We start from the raw sequence: 25,438 nt of genomic DNA, 5'->3' as shown, positions 1-25,438 counted from the left end.
CAACGGTCAGAGGAACAGTGAATTGGCCCCCTGTTTAAAAAGTTTGAGGATCCCTGCTCTAGGAGCTGTATCAATAAAAATACTGCTATGACATATGTCTGATATTTTGCTGCCTGTGGATTCTTGTAAGACTTTTATGGTTTCCTATCTTATATTTAAATCCTTTATCCATTTTATTTTTGTGAATGGTGTAAGTTGATGGTCTAGTTTCATTTTTTTACATGTATCTGTCCAATTTTCCCAAAACCATTTATTGAAGAGACTGTCTTGACTCCTTTGTATACTCTTTCCTCCTTTGTCAAATATTAATTGAGCATAATAGCCTGGGTTGATTTCTGGGTTCTCTGTTCTATTCCGTTGGTCTATATGTCTGTTCTTGTGCCAGTTCCAGGCAGTTTTGAGAACAGTGGCTTTGTAAATATAGCTTGATACCTGGTATTGTGATCCCTCCAACTTTGTTCTTTTTTCTCAAGATTGCTGTGGCTATTTGGGGACTATTTTTCTTCCATATAAGTTTTTGGAGAGTTTGTTCTAGGTCTATGAAATATGCTGTTGGTATTTTAATGGGGATTGCATTAAATCTGTAGATTGCTTGGGGTAGTATGGACATTTTAATGATGTTAATTCTGATCCATGAACATGGTATGTTCTTCTATTTGTTTATATCTTTCTCTATCTCTTTTTTCACCGTCCTGTAGTTTTCCGATTATAGGTCTTTTCCCTTTTTAGTTAAGTATATTCCTAGGTATCTTAATTTTTTTGTTGCAATGGTAAATGGGATTTTTTTTTTTAAGATTTTCTTTCTGTGAGTTTGTTGTTTGTGTATGAAAAAGCCATGGATTTTTGGATGTTAATTTTGTATCCTGCTATATTGCCAAATTCATTTTTAAACCTAGTAGTTTTTTGATGGAATCTTTAAGGTTTTCTATAGCATGTCATCTATGAATAATGACAGTTTTACTTTTCCAATTTAGACGCCTTTTATTTCTTCTTCTTGTCTGGTCACTGTGGCTAGCACTATGTCGAACAGGAGTGATGAAAGCGGGCATCCTTGTCTTGTTCCTGTTCTTAGTGGAAATGGTTTTAGTTTTTTCCTGTTGAGTATGATGTTGGCTGTAGGTTTGTCATAAGGCTTTTATTATGTTGAGGTATGATCCCTGTATTCCCACTTTGCTGAGAATTTTTATCAAGAAAGGGTGCTGGATTTTGTCAAATGCTTTTCTGCATCAATTGATACGATTATGTGATTTTTATCTTTCAATTTGTTTATGTGATACAACACATTTATTGATTTGCAGATATTGTACCAGCCTTGTATTCCTGGAAAAAATCCCCCTTTGTCATGGTGTATGATCTTTCTAATGTAATGCTGGATCTGATTTGCTAGAATTTTGTTGAGGATTTTAGCATCTATGTTCATTAAGGATGTTGGCCTTTCTTCATAGTGTCTTTATCTGGTTTGGGGATTAGGGTAATGCTGGCTTCATAAAAAGAACTTGGAAGTGTTCCTTCCTCTTAAATTTTTTGTAATAGTCTGAGGAGGATAGGTTTTAGTTCTTCTTTGAATGCTTGGTAGAACTCCTCTCTAAAGCCGTTGGACCAAGGCTTTTGTTTGCTGGAAGTTTTTTGATTACTGCTTCAATTTCATAGGTGGTTATCAGTCTATTCAGGATTTTTTTATTTTTCCTTATTGAGTTTTGCAAGATTGTATTTTTTAGGAACATATCCATTTTGTCTAGGTTATCCAGTTTGTTGGAGTAGAGTTTTTTGTAGTATCTTTTTACAATCCTTTGTATGTCTGGTTGTCGGTTGTTATTTCACCTCTTTTATTTCTGATTTTGTTTTTTGGATCCTCTCTTTGTTTCTTGGTGAGCCTGGCTAGAAGTTCATGTAGTTTATTCCATTTTTAAAAATTACATTAAGCCATCCTGCATATTACAAGTTTTTGATCATTGGGAATAGAGCAATTATGAAACTGTTATAAGAAATATTATAGAGCTAGATTAGACATTAATCTGAAGTACACCAACCTGTCTCTGATAAATGTGGTTTTTGCTTCATCTATATATATTTGACTTGGTTAGAAGATACAAAAAAGGAGGTGGGGACCAAAACTACTTTAGATTGTAAAGAATGTGAAGAATTTTCACTCTATTTACAGCTATTTCTACTATTTCTTTTGCAAAAAGAAATCTTTTTTTCTGATTATTTCACTTTATAATTACTCATTTTCTTTCAGGCTTCAAGACATATACCTGATACTTGTGTAATTATTGCTATACAAAAAATTATCTGGGCTTCAGGATGCGGGGCATTAGAGCTAGTATATAGCCCAAATGAAGAAATCATTAAAATTTATGAAATGGTAAGAATTATTACAAAACAGTATTACTTTTATGTAAATGGTAATGTAGCTGACTAAATTTCCATCATATCTGCCTCTTTAAAGCTTGAGACCCATTTACCTAATGGTTTAAAATAAACTTCCCATAATTATTAAGGTGAGAATAAATATACTTCTGTTTTGAAAATAAAAGTTCAATAGCTCACTGTAGGCAGTCATTTTTTAAAACTTATTTTTTAAAACTTCTCATTGGATTGAGTATAGGTGTGCTGTAATGAATTTGGTTTTCCCAATTTCCTTAATTATTTCTATTTAATATTTTATCTTCTAAATCTTGATAACATTAATTGTGGAATCATGACATTGAAGTATTTTACTTGATTCTTTTAGAGCACTCAAAAACAGGAAAGATTTTTTCCAGCATTAGGTATTACTTCTAGTCTTTGTTGAAGTAAGCAAATTATTTGCAGAAATTAGGTTTTGTTTATCTCTTTGATTTTTCTATCATATTTATTTGTTGTGTTGTGGATAGTCGCTTAGAAACTGTAATTGTACACCATTGATTTTTAGAATATTTGTATGATTATCTTATTTCAGACATTATCTGTACTGAATTTTTAATGACTGAAGGCAGATACAAATTTACTAGATATTTAAAGACCCAAACTACAGTGCAATCGTATTTTTTTTTAAAAAGGAATCATGATTTTTGCAGAAATAACAATATTTACACCCAGAAGATGAAGGAAGTGTTATTTTTAGTATTTACAGAGTATGCTCATTTAATCCTCTTAAAGGGTATCAAAAGCTGCTGGTAAAGAGACTGAAGATAAAGTGTCTTTAGTGAACAGATACATTTTAAATGCTAACTAGAAGGATTTGTTGAGTTTTTAAAACTGTATGATTTTTATTCTAATTTTATAGACCACCAATGCAAGCAATGAGCCAGACATGGAAGATGAACAGGTTTGCTGTGAAGCATTAGAAGTGATGACATTATGTTTTGCTCTAATTCCAACAGCCTTGGATAATCTTAGTAAAGAAAAGTACTGGCAGACATTTATCATTGATTTAATATTGCACTGTCCGAGCAAGTAAGTGATTTTTTAAAAAATTGGAATGCAAGCTGACCTTATTTTTAAGTAGATATGAATTAATTTTTATATGCATGTGTTTCAAAAATTAAATAAGGAAATTTTTTTCTTCTCTACATGAGAATTCTGTGGTTAGAATACTTATATTTAACATATTTTATTAAAGCAAAGATTATTTTTAATCTCTGCAAAATGCTAATGTTGATCTTTTTTATTAGTTTTTTTAGTGTATTGGGACATATACACACAACACACACGCGCGCACACATATATGTATGTATGTATAAATATTTATAAATTTGCATTGTGTGTGAGTATACATATAGGGTGTCCCAAAAAATGTATACACATCCTATGTATAAACGCACACTTCTTTACATTGTGGTAAATTCTATACAGTAGTCCTCTCTTCTTCGTGTAGCATATATACTAAGACGACCCCCCCACACCCCACACCCAGTGGATACGTTAAACCCTTGACAGTTCTAAGTCCTACATATGCTGTTATTTCTATACATATACTAGAGTCCTGATGCACAAAATTTGTGCAAGGGCCTTGGCCCCGGACCCCATCCACAGCCGCCACCAAGGCTGGGGGCCTCTGCCGCCTCTCCCTCACCCCTGCCCACTGCAGCTTTGTTCGGAAGTGAGGACGTCCACTCTAATTAGCATATTACACTTTTATTATTATCGATACTTAGGGTAGCATTTAATTTACAAAATAACAACAACAGGTAACAAAATAAAACAATTACAACAGTATAAAAATTATGTCAGTCTCTTTGATAACTGATCTGATAATTATGACAGCTACTAATTGACTAAAGGGTAAGGTGTATACACTGTGGAAATCCTGGGCAAACATGAAGTAGCATGGTGCAACGTTTTATCATGCCTCTCAGCATGAAATTTAAAACTTACTGAATTGTTTATTTCTGAAAATATTACTAATAGATTGTGGTTGACAATGGTAACTGAAACCATAGAAAGCAAAACCAAGGATAATTTTCATTATAAGAAAACGTTTTATATTTTAACAACTTTTAAGTGGACAATTTGGTGGCCTTACGAACATTTATAATGTTTTGTAGTCAATTAAGCACTAATTCTCAATTCCCAAGCCTCCTAGCCCTTGGTTACCTCTAATCTTTGTATTCTGTATCTATGAATTTGCCTTTTCTCAGTATTGCATGTATATAGAATTATACAATACTAGAGGCCTGGTGCACAAATTCATGCACCAGTGGGGCCCCTCAGCCTGGCCTGTGGGATTGGGCCAAAACTGTCTCTCCAACATTCCCCAAGGGTTCCTGGATTGTGAGAGGGCACAAGCCAGGCCAGGGGATGCCACTGGGACATGATTGGGTCCATGGAGGAATTTGGGAGGTTGGCCAGCTTTGGAGGGACCACGGGATGGCTCCAGGGCATGTCCAGCCCATCTCACTCAGTCCCGATCAGCCGGACCCCAGCAGCAAGCAAACCTACTAGTAGGAGCATCTGTCCCCTGGTGGTCAGTGCACATCACAGCAATTGGTCAACTGTCTGTCCCCTGGTGGTCAGTGCATGTTATAGCAAGGGGTTGAGTGGCCTTAGCATATCATTAGAAAATTACACTTTGAGTGGTTGAATGGGCGACCAGACACTAAGCATATTAGGCTTTTATTATATAGGATTAGTTTTGAGTATGTATATATTGGGGGATTTCATTTAGCATAATATTATCAAGTTTCATGCGTGTTGTAGCATGTTTCAGGACTCTTTTTGAAGGCTGGATAATATTCCATTGTATGTATATATCACATTTTTATTTATGCATTTATTGGTTGATGGACAACTTGGACTGTTTTCACTTTGGACTATTGTAATTAGTGCTATTGTGATTTTTGCTATGAACACAGAAATTTGAGTCCCCATTCTCATTTCTCTTAGGTATATACCTTGACATGAATATACTAAATCCCATGGTAATTGTCTGTTTATTAACGTTATAAGGACTCAACAAACTGAGTTACACAGTGACTTCATAATTTTATAGTTCACCAATAATGTAGAAAGATTTCAATTTCCCCATGTCTCCCATACTTGTTATTGTCTGGTTTTTAAAATAATAGCTATTCTAATGAGTATCAAGTGGTTATATCATGGTTTTGAGTTTAATTTCCTAGTGAATAAAGCTGTTGAGTATCTTTTTATGTGCTTATAGTAAATCTTCCATGGATAAATGTCTGTTCAAGCCCTTCTTAAAATTGAGTTGTTTATGTAAATTTTAGGATATGTTGGAAGAGATTAAATCTATAGATTGCTTAGGGTAGTATTGACATTTTAACAATATTAAGTCTTTTAAGTACCTGGGCACAAGTGGGTTTTTTTAAATTTAGATGTTTTAGTTCTTTCAACACTTTTGCAACTTCTTAGGTTTATTTATTTCTAAGTATTTTATTCTTTTTGCTCCTATTATAACTTCTCATTTAACAGACAATATTTCTGGTTCATATATCAAATGTAAAAATTAATATCCTGTTAATTTTAAAATGCTTTTAACCAAGGTTGGTTTATAATTAAATTAACAGCTCATTTTGTTTTGTTTTTGTTATTAATTCACTGTCTCTCTGTCTGTCTTTTCTCCTGAGATTTTAATATTTTAAATATTGGTTCTCTTTCGGATGTCACTCTTTTTTTGTGTATGTATGTGTCACTAATTTCTTAAGCCTTTTTAAATCTTTCTTTGTTTGGCCATACTGTTCTATTTCTTTGTATGTTTTGTGATTGTCACTGTGTCAGAACTTTATATTTGACTATTGTAATGTAGCTGTGAATATTTGATTTATCCCTTCTCTAGGATTTACTCTTTTTTGGGGGGAGGGCGGGTCCTCACCTGAAGATATGTTTCTTATTGATTTTAGAGAGAGGGAATAGTAGAGCAAGAAACCTCAATCAGTTGCCTCTCATACAGACCATGTATAGTGATTGAACCCTCAACCCAGGTATGTGCACTAACTGGAATTGAACCAGTCACCTTATGGTATAAAGGAGAATGATCCCAACCAACCAGGCCTAAGACGTGCTCTTTTAAATTAATGAAGGGTTATATTTTGTTCTACTAGTGTTTTGACTGAATATAAAAGAAATCTGTTTTGTAGATTGTATCTGTCTTAGCATTTTATATACATACTAGAGGCCCAGTGCACAAAAATTTGTGCACTCGGAGGGGGAGGGGGCCCCCTCAGCCCGGCCTGTGCCCTCTCGCAGTCTGGGACCCCTCGGGAGATAACGACCTGCTGGCTTAGGCCTGCTCCTGGGTGGCAGAGGGCAGGCCCAATCCCTAGTTGCAGCCCCTGGTAGGCTCAGAGCAGGGCTGATTGGGGAGTTGGGGCGCCGCCCCCTGTCATGCACAGAGCAGGGCGGATCGGGAGGTTGCGATGCCTCCCTCAGTCACGCTCAGGGTAGGGCTGATTTGGGGGTTGGGGCACCTCCCCCTGTCACACTCAAGGCAGGGACGATGGGGAGGTTGAGGCGCCACCCCCTGTCACGCACAGAGCAGGGCCGATCAGGGGGTTGGGGTGCTGCCACTCTCACACTCAGGGCAGGGCCGATGGGGAGGTTATGGCTCTACCCTGTCATACACAGAGCAGGGCCCGTGGGGGAGGGAGGGGTTGGGGCGCCGCACCCTGTCACACACAGAGCAGGGCCAATCAGGGGGGTTGGGGTGCCGCAGCCTGTCACACACAGTGCCGCAGGGACAATTGGGGTTGGGGAACTCCCCCGTATCAGGCACAGAGCAGGGCTGATGAGGAGGTTTGGGTGCCTTCCCCTGTCACGAACAGAGCAGGGCGGATAGGGAGGTTGTGGCCCCGCCCCCTGTCACACACAGTGCCTCAGGGCAATCAGGGGGTTTGGGCACTGCCCCTTGTCACGCTGATCCCGGTGCCGGAAGGCCTCGCGGCTCCGCTGATCCTGGTGCTGGGAGGCATATTACCCTTTTACTATATAGGATAGAGGCCTGGTGCATGGGTGGGGCTGGCTGGTTTGTCCTGAAGGGTGTCCTGGATCAGGGTGGGGGTCCCACTTGGGTGCCTGGCCAGCCTGGGTGAGGGGATGATGGCTGTTTGCAGCTGGTCACACCCCCTTCAGGGTGGGGGTCCCCACTGGGGTGCCTGGCCAGTCTGGGTGAGGGGCTGAGGGCTGTTTTCAGGCGGGCGGGTGACTGAAGCTCCCAACCGCTCCTTTTTTTCTTTTTTTTTTATTCTGGGCCAACTTTAGCTCTGAGGCTCCAGCTCTTAGGCCTCCGCTGCTGAAAGCAGGTACCTGGTTTGTTTAGGTTCTATAATCGAAACAATGTATAACTCCAGCTCTGAGATCCCGGCTCGCTGAAAGCAGGTTTCTGGGGTTTTGTTTAGCTTCTATATTTGTTACAATGTTTCTTAAACTGCCAGCTCAGAGGCTGGCAAGGCAGGCGGGGAAAGTCGGAGTCCTCCGTCACTGAAGCAAGCAAGCCTCATGTTAGTTTCAAGCTGCCTGGCTGTCGGCCACCATCTTGGCTGGCAGTTAATTTGCATATCGCCCTGATTAGCCAATGGGAAGGGTAGGGGTCGTACGCCAATTACCGTGTTTCTCTTTTATTAGATAGGACTAGTGGTCTGGCACATAAAATTCGTGCACCGGTTGGGGAGGATGTCCCTCAGCCCAGGCTGCACCCTCTCCAATCTGGGACCCCTGTGAGATCAGGCCTAAACCGGGTCTAAACTCACCTGCTTGCCTACCTGCCTGAATGCCCCTCACCACTCTGCCTGCCGGCCTGCTCGCCCCCAACTGCCCCCCACCCCGTGCTGGCCTGATCTTCCCCAACTTACCCCCACTGATGGCCTGCTCACCACCAGCTGACCCCCCCCTGCCAGCCTGCTCACTACCAACTGCCCCCTCACCACCAATCTGACCACCCCCTTGCCCCTCACCCCCTCCTCCCCGCCACCAGCCTGATCACCCACAACTTCTGTCCCATCCTGGCCTGATCACCCACAACTGCCCTCCCTTCTTGGTCCCTAACCACCTATACCTGGGCCCCGCCTCCATGGCTTTGTCCAGAAGAACGTCCAGAAGGTTCCTGGAAGGTCTCCCAGTCTAATTAGCATATAACCCTTTTATTAGTATAGGTAGGGGCCTGGTGCATGGGTGGTGGCTGGTTGATTTGCCCTGAAGGGTGTCCAGGATCAGGGTGGGGGTTCCCTTGGGGGGCAGGGTAGCCTGAGCGAGTGGCCTGTGGTGGTTTGCAGGCCGGCCATGCCCCTATTGGGGTGGGGGTCCCCGCTGGGGGCACATGGCCAGCCTAGGTGAGGGGCTGAAGGCAGTTTTCAGGCTGGCCATGCCCCCCAGCGGGGACCCTCACCCCAGTGGTGGCATGGCCAGCCTGGGTGAGAGTCTGAGTTCCATTTGCAGGCCCCTTCCTCGGCGGCCGGCCAGGGCGACCCAAGCCTCCCACACGCTCAGATCGGCTGTGGCCGCTGCCCACAGGTTCCTCCTTTAGCAGCTGGCCAGCACGGGCAGGAAGCTTCGGTCACCCCTGGCATTGCCCAGGGAGACCCAAGCCTTTCATTCGCTCTGGCTTGCTCCGTGGCTGCCGCCCATAAGCCCCTTCTTCGGCAGCCAGTCCAGCGGGCGGGAAGCTTGGCTTCCTCCATCTCCGGGCTGACCCAAGCCTCCCACCCACTCCTACTGGCTCTGTGGCCACTGCCATTTTTGTCCCGCTAATTTGCATGTTCCCTCCTGATTGGCTGTGGGGTGTTGCAGAGGTATGATCAATTTACATATTTGTCTGTTTTTAGTGTAGATACATATACATATTTTTTAACATGGACTTTAGAGAGAAGGGGAGAGGGAGAGAAACAGAAACATCAGTGATGAGAGAGAATCACTAATGGGCCACTTCCTACTGCCCACCACTGGGGATCAAGCCCAAACTTGGCATGTGCCATGACTGGGAATTGAACCATGACCTCCAGGTTCATAGGTCAACACTAGCCATTGAGCCACGTTGCTTCTTCTATGTCTTTAAAGTTTATGTGTGTTTTCTTCTAATTCTCACCTGAGAATATTTTTTTCATTGATTTTCAGAGAGAGTAAAAGGGAGAGGATGAGGAAGATAAAAAGAGAGAAAGAGAAAAAGAAACATCAATTTGAGAGAGGCACATTGATTGGTTGCCTCCTGCACACTCCCTGAAGGGAGCCTGAGATCAAATCTGGAACCCAAGTATGTGCTCTTGACCAGAATTGCATCTGCGGTCCTTCTGTACACAGACTGGTGCGTAACCACTACAGCACTCGGGCCAGGGTTGTCATTTTAGTTATGATGTGTCTTAGAGTATGCACTTTAAGTACATCCAATCAAGGATCTCTATGCTTCCTTAACTTAGGTAGCATTTTTCTTCACTAGGTTAGGAAAATTTTCAGCCATTGTTTCTTTTTTTTTAAATATGTTTTATTGATTTTTTGCAGAAGGAAGGGAGAGGAATAGAGAGTTAGAAACATCAGTGAGGGAGAAACATCGATCAGCTGCCTCCTGCACACTCCCTACTGGGGATGTGCCCGCAACCAAGGTACATGCCCTTCACCGGAATCGAACCTGGGACCCTTGAGTCCGCAGGCCGATGCTCTGTCCACTGAGCCAAACCGGTTAGGGCATCAGCCATTATTTCTTAAAACAGGTTCTCTATTCCTTGCTCATTTTCTTCTTTTTCTGGTACATCTATTATGCTGATGTTGTAACCTTTCATGTTGTCCTAGAGTTCCCTTAAACTATCCTCCTGCTTTTTAGTTGTGTTTTTTCCATTGGTTTTTGAGACAGTGTGTGGGAGGGAGGGAAACATTGATGTGAAAGAGAGACATAGATTGGTTGCCTCCTGCACTTGCCCTTACCAGGCCCTGGAATCGAACCTGCAACCCAAGTGCATGCCTTTGACTGGGAATTGAATTCCCAACTCCTAGGTGCACAGGCCCATGCTCTATCCACTAAGGCAAACCAGCTAGGCCTGTCCTCCTGCTTTTCAATTGTTTTTTCTTTTTCCTGCTCTAATTGGATGGGGTTTTCTCTACCTTGTCTTCCAAATCACTGCTTCGATCTTCTGCCTTATTCAGTCAACTTTTGGTTCTTTCCAGTGTATACTTTTTTTGTTACTCTTCACCCAGAGGTATTTTTTCCTTTGATTGTTTTTGGCATATTTTTGTGTTTTTTTTCTTTAAGAAAAAGTGAAGGGAGGTTCGAGTGTCAAAGAGAGAAAAATATGGATGTGAGAGGGATGCAGCTATTGGTTGCCTCCCACATGTGCCCCCACGGTGGCTAGGAATCAAACCTGCAGCCCAAGTACGTGCCCTTGAACGAGAATTGAACTCACAACCCTCCACTGCATAGGCTGACTGACTCTGTAAACCAGAGGTTCTCAACCTTCCTAATGCCGTGACCCTGTAATACAGTTCCTCATGTTGTGGTGACCCCCACCCATAAATTATTTTTGTTGCTACTTCATAACTGTAATTTTGCTACTGTTATGAATCGTAATGTAAATATCTGACATGCAGGATGTATTTAGGTGATCCCTGTGAAAGGGTTGTTCGACCCCCAAAGGGGTCGCGACCCACAGGTTGAGAACCGCTTACCAAGCCTAGTATATTCTTGGTGTCAAATATGTTCTTCTTTTCCAACTGTTTTCTATGTCTTGTTTCTTGTTGTAGTTCACACTAAGTCTCTTGTAATTCTGAGTTCTTTGAGCATCTCTTATGACCAGTACTTTGAACTCTAGATATGAAAAATTGCTTTCTTCCTTTTTTGTTAGCTCTTTTTTCTGGAGTTTCCTCCTTTTCATTCACTTGGGGGTTGTTTCTTTGCCCATTTTTGCTGTGTATTTTTTTTTTTTTCTGTGTATTAGATAGACCTGTTATATCTCAGTGTTCACGGTGTGGCCTTAGATAATAAGTGTTCTGCGGGATCCAGTAGGGCAGTTGGAGTCTCTTTGATCTTATGAGCTGGGTGCTCTAGGAATGTCCTTTGTGTAAGTTATTTGGGCTTTCTTGTCGTAATTAGGTCATGATTGTTGTTGTCCCCTTTGTTAGTTGGATCTCCTCTCAGGCTGTCTGACTGTGAGGCTTTCCGTTGACCATGTTAAGCAAGTTGTTATGCAGTTGCTGACAGAAGAAAACAAAACAAAAACATACAAAAGACCCCTACAACAAGAATAAAACAGCTACAAAATAAAAGAGAATGAGGAAAGAGTAAAGAAAACAAGGGGGAAGAAATCAGAATATGAATGGATATAATGAAAATAAAAACATAAGAATGAAGAATAGGAAAGGTAAAATTGTATAAAAGAAAAGAAAATTATGAAAAGGAAAAAAGGGAAAAAGTAAGCAGGAGAAGTAAAAAGAGTAAGAAAAAGAATGAGGAAAATAGGCGAAAGAAAAAGAAACAAAAATAGTACAGTAAAAATGAAGATAATACAAAAGAAAGAAAGAAACAGAGAAGGAAGGGAAGGAAGGAGAGAGAGGGGTGGGCAGGAGGAAAAAGTTAAGTGGCATTCATCTCAGCGCAGTTTAATGCATCCTGGAAGTTTCCTTTGTATCATGCTCTCCTGATAAAAACAGGCTGATTCTTTCATCTGCTATTTTTGGGCCTCTCAGGTGGTACTTACTAAGTCAGCGATGGCAAACCTATGACACATGTGTCAGAGGTGACACGCGAACTCATTTTTTTGGTTGATTTTTCTTTGTTAAATGGCATTTATTTATTTATTTATTTTAGAGAAAAAAATTTTTATAGTTTTTTTTATTTATTAATTAAATCTTTATTGTTCAGATTATTACATTTGTTCCTCTTTTTCACCCCCATAACTCCCCTCCACCCAGTTCCCAACCCACCCTCCTCCCTCACTCCCCATCCACTGTCCTCATCCATAGGTGCACGATTTTTGTCCAGTCTCTTCCCGCATCCCCATCACCCCTTTCCCCCACAAGAATAGCCAGTCCACTCCCTTTCAATGCCCCTGATTCTATTATAATCACGAGTTAATTCTGTTCATCAGATTATTCACTTGATTTTCAGATTCACTTGTTGATAGATGTGTATTTGTTGTTCATAATTTGTATCTTTACCTTTTTCTTCTTCTTTCTCTTCTTAAAGGATACCTTTCAGCATTTCATATAATACTGGTTTGATGGTGGTGAACTCCTTTAGCTTTTTCTTCTGTGAAGCTCTTTATCTGACCTTCAATTCTGAATGATAGCTTTGCTGGATAAAGTAGTCTTGGTTGTAGGTTCTTGGCACTCATCACTTTGAATATTCTTGCCACTCCCTTCTGGCCTGCAAAGTTTCTGTTGAGAAATCAGCTGACAGTCGTATGGGTACTCCCTTGTAGGTAACTGACTTTCTCTTGCTGCTTTTAAGATTCTCTCTGTCTTTTGCTCTTGGCATTTTAATTATGATGTGTGTTGGTGTGGTCCTCTTTGGATTCCTTTTGTTTGGGGTTCTCTGCGCTTCCTGCACTTGGAAGTCTATTTCTTTCACCAGGTGGGGGAAGTTTTCTGTCATTATTTCTTCAAATAGGTTTTCAATATCTTGCTCTCTCTCTTCTTCTGGCACCCGTATAATTCGGATGTACGCTTGAAGCTGTCCCAGAGGCTCCTTACACTATCTTCGTATTTTTGGATTCTTTTTTCATTTTGCTTTTCTGGTTGGGTATTTTTGCTTCTTCGTATTTCAAATCTTTGACTTGATTCTTGCGACCCTCTGGTCTGCTGTTGGGAGTCTGTATAATATTCTTTATTTCAGTCAGTATATGCTTAATTTCTAGTTGGTTCTTTATCACAACATCGAGGGTCTCATTAGATTTCTTGTAGATCTTATTAAGTTTATCGGCAGTTTCTAGAAAATTTTTGAAAAACCTTTAAAGTGTGGTTTTGAACTCTATATCCAGTAGTTTGCTTTCCTCCATTTCTGTCATTTGTGTCCTTTTTTTTGATTCCGCATTTTTTATGCTTCCCTGTTGATAAAGTGGTTTTCTGTGCTGAGTGTCCTCTAGGGCCCAGTGGTTCAGCCTCCCCAATTATCTGAGGAGGACACTCTTGGTGCACCCCCTTGTGGGCTTTGTGCACAGTCTTGTTGTAATTAAGCCTTGATTGTTTTAGTTATCACTGTGAGGAATTGACCTCCAGGCCAATTGGCTGTGAGAATCAGCTGTGTCTTCAGTGGGTGAACTTCTGTGCTGGAGACACCTCTCTGGGGCAAGACTTGCTTCGATGGGGCTTTGGTGCTCACTGAGTCTGCACCCTGAGTGTGTCTTTTATGGTACCACGGAGCTGCAAACTGGATGGTCCCACTCTGACCTCTGGTTTTCCTGGCTCCTGGATCTCTAGGGAGGTGCTAATCTAGCCTTTGCTTGAGGCTATCCAGCAAAAGCCTCCCTGCAGGGCTTGGGTGGGGCGGGTCTCAAGGGATCAACAGGGCGGGGCTAGCAGTTATGGCTGCTCTCAATCCAGCCCTCAGAGGCTCTGCTTCTCAGTATCCCGGTAATCTCTGCAAGCCCCTCGGAGAGAAAGCTGCCCTCGAGTTCCAACCGATGCCGGACAGTCCCGCTTCTTCCTTATGAGTCTGGGTCCCCAGAGACTCGCCCGGAACTGGAGCTCAGAGCCTGAGACTCCCTCCCAATTGAAAACGACAACCGCACCCTCAGCCGCCAGCCCACTCCACATGCACCTCTGCACCTTAGTATTTTACTTCCACACTGCGCCTCCTCCGAGTCTTGGTATGCTTTTCTCTTTTCTTCTAGTTGTAGAACTTCCACTCAGCCAGCCTTCCTGTGGTTCTGGATGATGTCCATTCTGTCTTTTAGTTGTATTTTTGAAGTGGTTGTTCGAGGCAGCAAACTCCGGTGTTTACGTATGCCGCCATCTTGGTTTCTGTTAAATGGCATTTAAATATATAAAATAAATATGAAAAATACAAGTCTTTATGTTACTATGGTTGCAGATATCAAAAGATTTCTATATGTGACACGGCACTAGAGTTAAGTTAGGGTTTTTCAAAATGCTGACACACCGAGCTCAAAAGGTTCGCCATCACTGTACTAGGTGTACCGATTAGTAATGTAGATTGTGTACTCAGAGAAAACATCATAATTTCAAGAGAAAAATCAAAAGTGCTTTATTCAAAGTAATTGTAGTCCATCTCTAGCTACACATTTCCCCAACTTTCAAGTAATTGCTGGATACTGTCCCAATAGAACTTTTCTTGTTCTGAGGCAAACCATTCAGAGACTCAATTTTCCACTTCTTCATGTTTTGAAGTGCTGCTTAGAAAGTGCATGTACCATCGATCAGAACTAGTGGTAATCTGAAGGAGCAAAGTCTAGTGAATACAGTGGGTGGGTTAATACTTCCCAGGCAAGATCTTTTAACGTGCTTTTAACTGGTTTGAAGTTGTGATGTTGCGTCATCATGAAGCAAAATTACTTTGCCAAGTCTTCTGGACCATTCTGGTCATTTCACAATCAAAGCATGGTTCAAATTGATTATTTGTTGTCTGTAGCACCTGGTTTAGAAGCTCATAATACACCACACCTTCCTGATCCCACCAAATACATAGTATTGTCTTCTTTCCGAAGTAATTTGGTCTTGCAGTCGATGTTGATGGTTGACGGTTGACTTGGATCAACCCATGATTTTGTGTGTTTAGAATTCTCAAAATAAATCCACTTTTCATCACTAGTCACAATTCGATGCAAAAAAACACTTTGTTTCATGATGTTGAAGCAACATTATACTGATGACTTTTCGGTTTTCCATTTGTCTTTCATTCAGTTGATGTGGCACCCATTTTCCTTCTTTTAAAATCTTTCCCATTGCTTGTAAATGATTGGAAGTTATTTGCCGAGCAACATTTAATCTTTCTGCAAATTGTTTTTGAGTTTGACACACATCTTCATCCAATAACGCTTGTAACTGTTGGTCTTCAAACTTTTTCGGTTGACCTGGACATTCTTTGTCTTTCACATCAAAATCATCACTTTTAAAGTGTTTAAACCAGCATTCACAATTATCTTGAGATGGAACATGTTCACCATAAGCTCCCCAAAGTATACAATAACTTTCAGCAGCACTTTTCTTCAAAATAAAATAATGAATTAAAACTTCCGCAAATGCTCTTTTTTAGTATATGTGCTGCCAAAGCGAGCACAACAAATGCTCTTTTTTTAGCACGAAATTCGACACTTTTAAGCGTAAAAATATCTATGATATTAACACCTTTAGAAAATTTGGCATATGAAATTTTGAAGCTTGCTGTCAATACAACAAAATAGCATACATGTGAAATTTCATATATATCAACATATGTATAACTCCATCTATTAAAAAAACTCCGCATTATTATCCGGTGCACCTAGTAGGTGCTAGCCACTGTCATAAGCTACGCACGGTTGGTTCTCAGCAACCTGGGAAAAACTTAAAGCAATTCAGTTTGTGTCTGTCTCCACAAGGCCTAGCTGTGTGCAGGAGAGTTCAAACTTACTCTAGGGCCCAGGGAGGGGTCAGCAAGCTTCTCTAGATTCCAGGGCTCTGCCTCCCCCTGATTTCTCCTGCTGCCAGCTGTCAGTCTTTACTTCTGAAAAGGTTGTTCCTAAAAAATCTTTTGGCAGGAAAAAGGCCTCTGGGTCTCCCATGGGCAGGAGGTGCCTTTCAGATATCAGTGAAAATGGTAGATGTGTTTTCCTGTCCCAGAGCTACTCTTCTGAGAGTGTCTCAGAATATTTCTCTGTCCTCAACTGGTGAGGGATCTTCGTATGCAGTGCAGTGGGATCTGCTGGAAATTGGAAATAGTTTCCATTAGCTCTCCTGTGAGTGGTAAGTACTAGTCATGTTCCAAGGATAGATGGCCCACCCCCAGCCCAGTCACTGATGCTTCCTGAGACTGAATTTTCCTAGCATCTTACTATCTTGCCTCGTTATTTCTTCTGTTCCTCCTTTGTTACTTGTTTGTATTTTTGTGGAATATTAATAAAATTGAATTAGACCTCAGTCAGCTTCCATTTCTAGGATGATGAAGGGACAGAAGCAGGAGAACTGGATTTTTGGCTTTTGAATAACTAATCAAACTTTGAATAGAAGCCATTTATATTTATTATATCACATTTTACATACTGGTAACTTTAATTTTGTTTCTCCTGGTATAAAATTTATCCTATACTCACATTTCCTAATGAAATTTTTTATAAGTAAAGTTGACAGAATTTTGCTCTGAGTTTAGTAAGATTAACAACCAAATAATTTCTACCATTTGAGGAAATATTTGAAAGTTATAAACTATCTATGATGGGTTTGCTATACTTATTCTTTGTTTTGTTTCAAAAGGATAAAAAAGTATATACACAAGAAAATTAATGCAAGACAATAAGAAAATGAAAATACAGCATTGAGGATATTGGAATAAAATTAAAGGAGGAAAAGTTATGATGAAGCCAAAAGTGGGCTTAACGAGGGACTCTTTCCCCTTCCCCACTTGGGAGTCTGTGCTGTGGTATTCTTTTTCATGGTGGGATCTGTACTTGTTCTTCAATAAGTTTCCACCTTTCCTATTAAAAAAAGGGGGGAACAGGCTTAATGCAAAAACTTAAAATTCTTTATATTTGAATTACAAATTTGTTTTAAAGGTTTAGCAGCTAGCAAATGAACAGAAACATGGTATTTATTCACACAAAAATGGAACCATAATGTCGTACTCAGGCATTTTTTAGCACCTAATATGTCTTTGGCTCTCTATTCTTGGTACTGGAGGCTCTCTCAACAAAGCCTGAAAGAGCTTGCTTTTGACAAGCATTAGTGAGGTTGATGTTCAGTATCTGAAATAGAAACATTAGTTGAGCAGGCATTGCCTTAGAAGATTTGCACAAGTCAATTGAAATTATATACAGATTCAGGTTATTCAGGTATAACTGCTTATTGTTAGTGTGTTTTTTGAAGTCTGTTCCTGATTAATTGATTTTGCAAAAAAGGGGTAGCATTGTTTGGGTTGTTTTCAAAAGCTTTTCACTGAGACAGCTGTCCTTTACAAATTTTAACATGATGTTGCTGGCTTTATTTTATCATGATTACAGAACTCTGTTTTTTCCCCAAATTTGTGAGAACTTTTCATTTCTCTCTTTTTCTAAAAAAATATATCTTTATTGATTTCAGAGAGGAGGGAAGGGGGAGAGAGAGATAGAAACATCAGTGTTGAGAGAGAATCATGGATCGGCAACCTCCTGCACATCCCCTACTGGGGATCATGCCCACAATTCGTGCATGTGCCCTTGACCCAAATTGAACCCAGGACCCTTCAGTCCTCAGGCTTTCACACTGTCCACTGAGCCAAACCAGCTAGGGCTCATTTCTCGTTTTTTAATAGGAGATACAGACCCCTAGATTGTGTACAACTTGTGTTTACCAGTTACTGAGCACATCTTATATTGAAATGATCCAGTGTCATAGCAATAAATTAATTGCAGTTGACCTTGACCAGTCTGGGAGTTAGGAGTGCTATGTAATCTTTTCCCCCTCCCACAGTCAAAAATCTGTGAATAGGCCCTGGCTGGTTGCTCAGTTGTTTGAAGTGTCATCACTTACACCAGAAGGTCACTGGTTCAATCCCCAGTCAGGGCACCTACAGGCAGGAAGCAGTCAATGTTTTTCTCTTACATTGTTGTTTCTCTCTTTCTGAATTTCTTCCCTCCCTCCCTCCCTCCCTCCCTTTCTTTCTTCTCTCTCTCTCTCTCTCTCTCTCTCTCTCTCTCTCTCTCTCTCTCTCTCTCTTTCTCTCTTTCTCTCTTTCTCTCCTTTCCTCTCTAAAAATCATTAAACATATTCTGGGGTGAGGACTTCAAAAACTCTGTGTATAATTTTTGACTCCCCCCAAAAGTTAATTACTAATATCCTATTGTTGATCATAGACCTTAGTAATAATTTTTTAATTTAAATCCTTTAATGTTTAAAGTATTATATATGTCTCCTTTTCCCCCATTGACCTCTCCCCAGTCACTCCCACCCTCCAACACATGACCTCACCCCCCTACTGTCTGTGTCCATTGGTTATGTTTATTTGCATGCATACAAGTCCTTAAGTTGATCTCTTACCCTCCCCTGCCTTCCCTCTGAGGTTTGACAATCTGTTTGATGCTTATGTATCTCTGGATCTATTTTAGTTCATCCGTTTATTGGTATGTTGTTCATTATATCTCACAAATGAGTGAGATCATGTGATACTTATCTTTCTGTGACTGGCTAATTTCACTTAGCATAATGTTCTCCAGGTCCATCCCTGCTATTGCAAATGATGAGTTTTTTCTTTTTTATAGCAGCATGCTTTTCCATTTTGTAGATGTATCACAGTTTTTTAATCCACTCATCTGTGGATGGGCACTTAGGCTGTTTCCAAATATAGCTAATGTAAATTGTGCTGCTGTGAACCTATGTGGTGAATATATCCTTTCTGATTGGGGTTTCGGATTTCTTGGGATATATTCCTAGAAGTGAAATTACTGGGTCAAATGGAAGTTCCATTTTTAATTTTTTGAGGAAACCCCATACTGTTTTCAATAGTGGCTGCACCAGTCTGCATCCCCACCAGCAGTGAAGGAGGGTTCTTTTTTTTTTTCGCATCCTCACCAGCACTTGTCGTTCATTGATTTGTTGATGATAGCCATTCTGACAGGTGTGAGGTGGTACCTAGTTGTTTTGATTCGCATCTCTCAGATGATTAGTGACTTTGAGAATGTTTTCATATGTCTCTTGGCCTTCTGTATGTCCTCTTTTGAAAAGTGTCCATTTAGGTCTTTTGCCCATTTTTTGATTGAATTGTTTATCTTCTTTTTATTAAGTTGTATGATTTCCCTATAAATTTTGGAGATTACACCTATCGATATTGGATGTTACCTTAAAAATGATTTATCCCTGGTTGATTTGGCTCAGTGGATAGAGCATCAGCCTGCAGATTGAAGGGTCCTGGGTCACATGTCTGGGTTGCGGGCTCAATCCCCAGTAGGGTGCATGCAGGAGGCAGCTGATAGATGATTCTCTCTCATCATTGATATTTCTGTCTCTCCCTTCCTCTCTGAACTCATTTAAAAAATATTTAAAAAATAATAATTTAAAGTCAATTAATACATCATTTCTCAGGTATATATACAGGCAAAAGTAGATTTGTACTTTATTCTTGTATAACTTATTAATGTTTTATTTTCAATCAGAACAACTGTGAATATACTTTTGCCTGACCATGTATTATATACTGTATTCTCACAATAAACTACAGAAAATAAAATGTTATGTAAATACATTTACAATTCTGTGAATATGTATTGGAAAATATCTGCATATACTGGTAAGTATACCTGTGCATTTCAAAGCTGTATTGTTCAAGGTTCAATTCCAGGTAATCTAGAGAAATCAATACATTATACTACATTTTTTTAAAATATATTTTATTGATTTTTTTACAGAGAGGAAGGTAGAGGGATAGAGAGTTAGAAACATCGATGAGAGAGAAACATCGATCAGCTGCCTCCTGCACGCTCCCTATTGGGGATGTGCCCGCAACCAAGGTACATGCCCTGGACTGGAATCGAACCTGGGACCCTTGAGTCCGCAGGCTCACGCTGTATCCACTGAGCCAAACCAGTTAGGGCCATTATACTACATTTTTAAAAGATATAGATAAATATAATCAGATGAAGTTTCTGTTATTAAGATTAGAGACTGATTTTTCCAAAACTTCTCAAATAGATATTATTCACTATAATACTTGGTCTTCAAATCTTGGTATATATAAAAATTATTGGGTTTGCTTATTTAAATATAGATTGCTGGACCTCTCTCCCTGACCTCCTTAATCAGTAAGCATAGAATGGGGCCAAGAACTTGTATTTCTAAAAAGCTCCCACATTCCCAGGTAATGCTGGTTTTCAGAACTATATTTTGAGAACCACTAAATTCTATAATAATAATAATCTGTGATAATAAAAGTGTAATATGCTATTTAGACTGGATGTCCTTCCTTCCAGACAAAGCTGCAGTGGGCAGGGTCTGAGGCAGAGGCAGCAGAGGCTCCTCCACCCCAAGTAGTGACGGTGGCAGGTGGAGGTCACAGTATAGACCCTGGCTGTGCCGGGGGCCAGGGCCAAGGCCCTTGCAAGAATTTCATGCATCGGGCCTCTAGTCCTATCTAATAATAGAAAAACATGGTAATTGACCGTACCTTCGCTACGCCTCCCATTGGCTAATCAGCGCAATATGCAAATTAACCACCAGCAAAGATGGCAGCTAATTTGCATACTGCAGGCAGGGCGGGACAGCACAAGCTACCAGCCCACCACCATCCAGGGCAGGCCCGGCCCCGCCTTGCCGCCCAGGACCTCATCGGCGGGTCCCGTGTGGCAAGGCAGCCCCACCCCAGAAGCCGCCTGATATGGTAGTAACTCTATCAGTAAGCACTCTGAACGTCAGTGGCATAAATGCACCAATTAAAAGACAGATTATGAACATGAATCAAAAACAAAACCCACTTTAAATATAAAGACACATATAAATTAAAAATAAATGAATTAAGCTGCAGCCTGTTTTGTTCAGTGGATAGAGCATTAGCCCGTGGACTGAAGGGTCCCAGGTTCAATTCCAGTCAAGGGCATGTACTTCAGTTGCTGGCTTGATCTCCAATCCCTATCAAAGCATGTGCAGGAAGCAGCCAATCAGTGTGTCTCTTCCTTTCCCTTCACTCTCTCTAAAATTCAATGGAAAAATATCCTTGGGTGAAGATTAACAAAGTAAATCAATTAAGTAACATTAAAGAGATTATAAGAAAAATATATTCCAAATTTTATTAGTTGTATAATGGTTATGTTTAAATTATTAACACCTAAGAAATTGGGTGTAGGGTACATATAATATGCTGTAGTGTTTTCACACATATGAGATTATTTCAAGTTAAAATATTAAAAAATTAAAAATTAATAAAATATTAATTGAAATGTATCTGTATTACATGAAAAATCTAATTGCTTCTAGCATAATTTATTAAATTGTGCTAAAGTTTACAAGGGTTCAATTAAAAAATCTTAATTCTAAATGATATAATAGAAAATATATAATCATGCAGTTATAAGCACTTATCTGAAAATAAAAATTTAAAGAAGTGAATTTAAAGAAGGGATTAGCCAAAGAAAATATATGCACAACCCATGGACACAGGCAACAGTATAGTGATGGCCAGAGAGAAGTGAGGGGCAAGAGCTGTATAGAGGGGGCAAAAGGGGGCAAATAGGGACATCCTGTATAATAATAATAAAAGTCTAATATGCACATTCACTGAAAGGCAGAATGACCGGTTGCTATGATGCGCACTGGCCACCAGGGGGGAGATGCTCAATGCAGGAGCTGCCCTCTGGTGGTCAGTGCACTTCCATATGGGGAGTGCCACTCAGAAGATGACTCATGGCTGGCCAGCGCAGTGGTGGTGGCAGGAGCCTCTCCCACCTCAGGGGCAGCACTAAGAATGTCCAACTAATGGTTTAGACCCGATCGATTGGGGGCTTAAGCCTTTAGTTGGACATCCCCTGAGGGCTCCCTGGCTGCCAGAGAATGTCTGACTGCAAGCTTAGGCCTGATCCCCAGGGAGTGGGTTTAAGTTGACAGGTGGACACCCCCCAAGGAGTCCTGTACTGTGAATGAGCACAGGCCAGGCTGAGGGACCCATCCCCCCTGAGTGCACAAATTTTTGAGCACCGGGCCTCTAGTCTACACTAATAAAAGACAAAGATGCTAATTGACCATACCTTCACTATGCCCTAAGCCATGCCCACTGGCCAATCAGAGCGACTATATGCAAATTAACCCAACCAAGATGGTGGCCAGCAGCCACGGAGCTGGAGCAAGCAGGAGGCTTGGTTGCCCGGGCGATGGAGGAAGCCAAGCTCCCACCAGCCCTGAGCCAGCTGAGGTCTCTGCTCATGGCAACAAAGTTTTGATTATAGAAGTCAAATAAATCCCAGATACCTGCTTCCAGCCAGCCTCTACTGGGAGCTTGGGTTTCTGGTGGTTGTGGCCATCCTGAAAACAGCCATCAGCCCCTCACTCAGGCTGGCCACACCCTCATGGGGTGAGGGTCCCCGCTGGAGGGCTTAGCCAGCCTCAAAATGGCCCTCAGGCCCTCACCAAGACTGGCCAAGCACCCCAGCAGGACCCCCCATGCTGAAGGGACTGTGGCCAGACCGAAAACAGCCATCAGCCACTCACCCAGGATTGCCAAATCTCCATGGGGTGAGGGTCCCCACTGGGGGTCTTGGCCAGCCTGCAGACTGCCATCAGCCCCTCACCCAGCCTGGCCAGGCATCCCAGCAGGACCCCCCCAACCCTGAAGGGAATGTGGCCATCCTGAAACCGGCCCTCAGCCCCTCGCCCAGGCACCCCAGGGGGAACCCCTACCCTGAAGGGGCTGTGGCCAGCCTGAAAACAGCCATCAGCCCCTCACCCAGGCTGGCCAGGCACTCCTATATAAAAAAAGGTAATATGCAAATTGACCCTAACAGCAGAACGACTGGGAATGACTGGTCCCTATGACAGACACTGACCAGCACAGGGCAGATGCTCAATGCTGGAGCTGCCCCCTGGTGGTCAGTGCGTTCCTACAGGGGACGCTCTGCTCAGCCACAAGGCAGCCTGATGGCTGCCAGTACAGCGGTGGTGGTGGGAGCCTCTCCAACCTCCTCAGCAGCACTAAGGATGTCTGACTGCAGCTTAGGCCTGCTCCCCGCTGGCAGTGGACATCCCCCGAGGGCTCCCGGGCTGCTAGAAGCATATCTAACTGCCAGCTTAGGCCCAATCCTCTTGGGAGCGGGCCTAAGCCAGCAGGTGGTCATCCCCCAAGGGGTCCCAGACTGTGAGAGGGCATAGGCCGGGCTGAGGGACCCTGGTGCACCAGGCCTCTAGTATATATATAAAAGCTAAGCAACCAGAATGACCCGCAGCCTGCCATCCCGCTATTGGCTCCCCAGAATCTGATCAGGGGTGGGGCGGACCAACAGCTCACAGCTCCTCTCCCCAAGCCAGCAAACTGCTCGCGGGGGCCGGCCAGCCAAACCCCACCCATACATGAATTTGTGCACTGGGCCTGTAGAATAATATAGTTCATTGAAAACAATTCTATGGGAGGACAAAAAAGTATAGCACATGCACCTTTTATAGCATCTGTATATGTCATGTAGTATTGTATCTGTAGGGGTATTTGCAAAAGAAGTTTCAAATAAAGACATGTTTTATTTAATTACATAAATAAAAGTAAAGATATGTTTTTTTCACGTTTACTTGTTTTTTACATGGTTTTTGTCCCACCCCTGATTTACACCACATATTAAAGACTCTAAGAAATTAAATATTAAACTAACATAGTGATTTTTGTATTATATGGTTATTATTTCAGGTTTAACTCCCTGAAATATAGCTTAAGTTGTCATGTTTAATGTTAAATGATAATGGGGGTTACCTTATATTTTTACTGTTATTATTTATCTTCCCAGTCAGAGATAAAACGATTTTGCAATGTGTTTATTTAATGGAAATAGTAAATCACATAGAAAATGTTTTTATTTCAGAACTATTCGTCAGTTGGCACAGGAGCAGTTTTTTTTAATGTGCACCAGATGTTGCATAGGACACAGGCCTCTGCTTTTCTTCGTTACTCTGCTCTTTACTGTTTTGGAGGTGAGATTTTTTTTTTTATGGGATTATCAATATGCTTTATTCTTAAAATGAAGGACATTGAAGAAATTACAGTTTAAACTTTTTTTAAAATTAGGTCAATACATATTTAAGAAATGTAATCTTTCCCACTATTTTCTATACCAGGGGTCCTTAAACTTTTTAAACAGGGCGCCAGTTCACTGTCCCTCAGACCGTTGGAGGGCCGGACTATAGTTTAAAAAAAAACTATGAACAAATTCCTATGCACACAGCGGCGGCAAAAACACCCGGCAGTCCGGATAAATGTTTTCAGCAGGCCGCATGTGGCCCACAGGCCGTAGTTTGAGGACCCCTGTTCTATACTATTTGTAGACTTGTTTTCATTTGCTTTTTATAAATACTTAAGGAAAAAATATATATTCTTGGGGAAAAAAGAAATCAAAAATCTTATTCTTTTATGTTATTGACGTAAGGCAGTGCTACTTCATTTATCGGTACTCTTTGTTTTAGAAAAATTAAAATAAATTCTGAGTATGGACTTGTGAATTCATACCGTATAAATTATTATATTTCAGAGTATAGCAAGAGAGAAAAGTAAAAATTCAGATGACTATTTCACTCTTCTACGGCACCTTCTTAATTACGCATACAACAGCAATATTAATGTACCCAATGCTGAATTTCTTCTCAACAATGAAATTGATTGGCTCAAAAATATTAGGGTATGTTACGTGATACTGTTTATTTTTTCACTGTTAAATTATTTACCTTATTTTAAAAGAATTTATAATTTTGATAATTTATGTTAAAGCCCATGGGAATAATAAACAAAATATGTTCTATCCATTGATGAACTAATCATTCACTATTTGTAGAAAGACTGTACAACAAATTTTATATAAATACTAGAGGCCCAGTTCATGAAATTCATACACGAGGGCGGGGGGGGGAGTCCCCTTAGCCCAGCCTGCACCCTCTCCAATCCAGACATCCCTCTCACAATCTGGGACCTCTGGCTCCTAACTGCTCACCAGCCTGCCTGCCTGATTTCCCCTGGCTCCCCAGCCAGCCTGATCACCCCTAACTACCTCTGCCTCCCTTCCTTATCGCCCCTTACTGCCCCTTACCTATCCCCCGCCGGCCTGGTTCGCCCCTAACTACCCCCTTCTACCAGCCTGGTTGCCCCTTACTGCCACCCCACCATCCTGGTTGCCCCCAACTGCCCCCCTATGCCGGCCTGGTCACTCCTAACTACCCCCTG

At 41.3% G+C, this 25,438-nt stretch overlaps 1 protein-coding gene across 1 annotated transcript in view; it reads left to right on the top strand.

The window, feature by feature from the left end:
• LOC308512203 (ubiquitin carboxyl-terminal hydrolase 9X-like) overlaps positions 1–25,438 on the top strand; it is a 254,107-nt gene that overhangs the window by 172,221 nt on the left and 56,448 nt on the right. Inside the window, exons 25-28 of the mRNA XM_081082000.1 lie at positions 2,240–2,365; positions 3,269–3,438; positions 24,090–24,198; positions 24,753–24,899. Of these exons, the coding sequence (XP_080938126.1) occupies positions 2,240–2,365; positions 3,269–3,438; positions 24,090–24,198; positions 24,753–24,899 (552 nt within the window). The remainder of the gene's footprint in view (positions 1–2,239; positions 2,366–3,268; positions 3,439–24,089; positions 24,199–24,752; positions 24,900–25,438) is intronic.

The sequence above is a fragment of the Myotis nattereri genome (assembly GCF_964212035.1).
Source record: "Myotis nattereri genome assembly, chromosome: Y".
Taxonomy (NCBI): domain Eukaryota; kingdom Metazoa; phylum Chordata; class Mammalia; order Chiroptera; family Vespertilionidae; genus Myotis; species Myotis nattereri.
The sequence above is the reverse complement of the archived record's forward strand: the minus strand, read 5'-3'. Positions and strand labels throughout refer to the sequence as shown.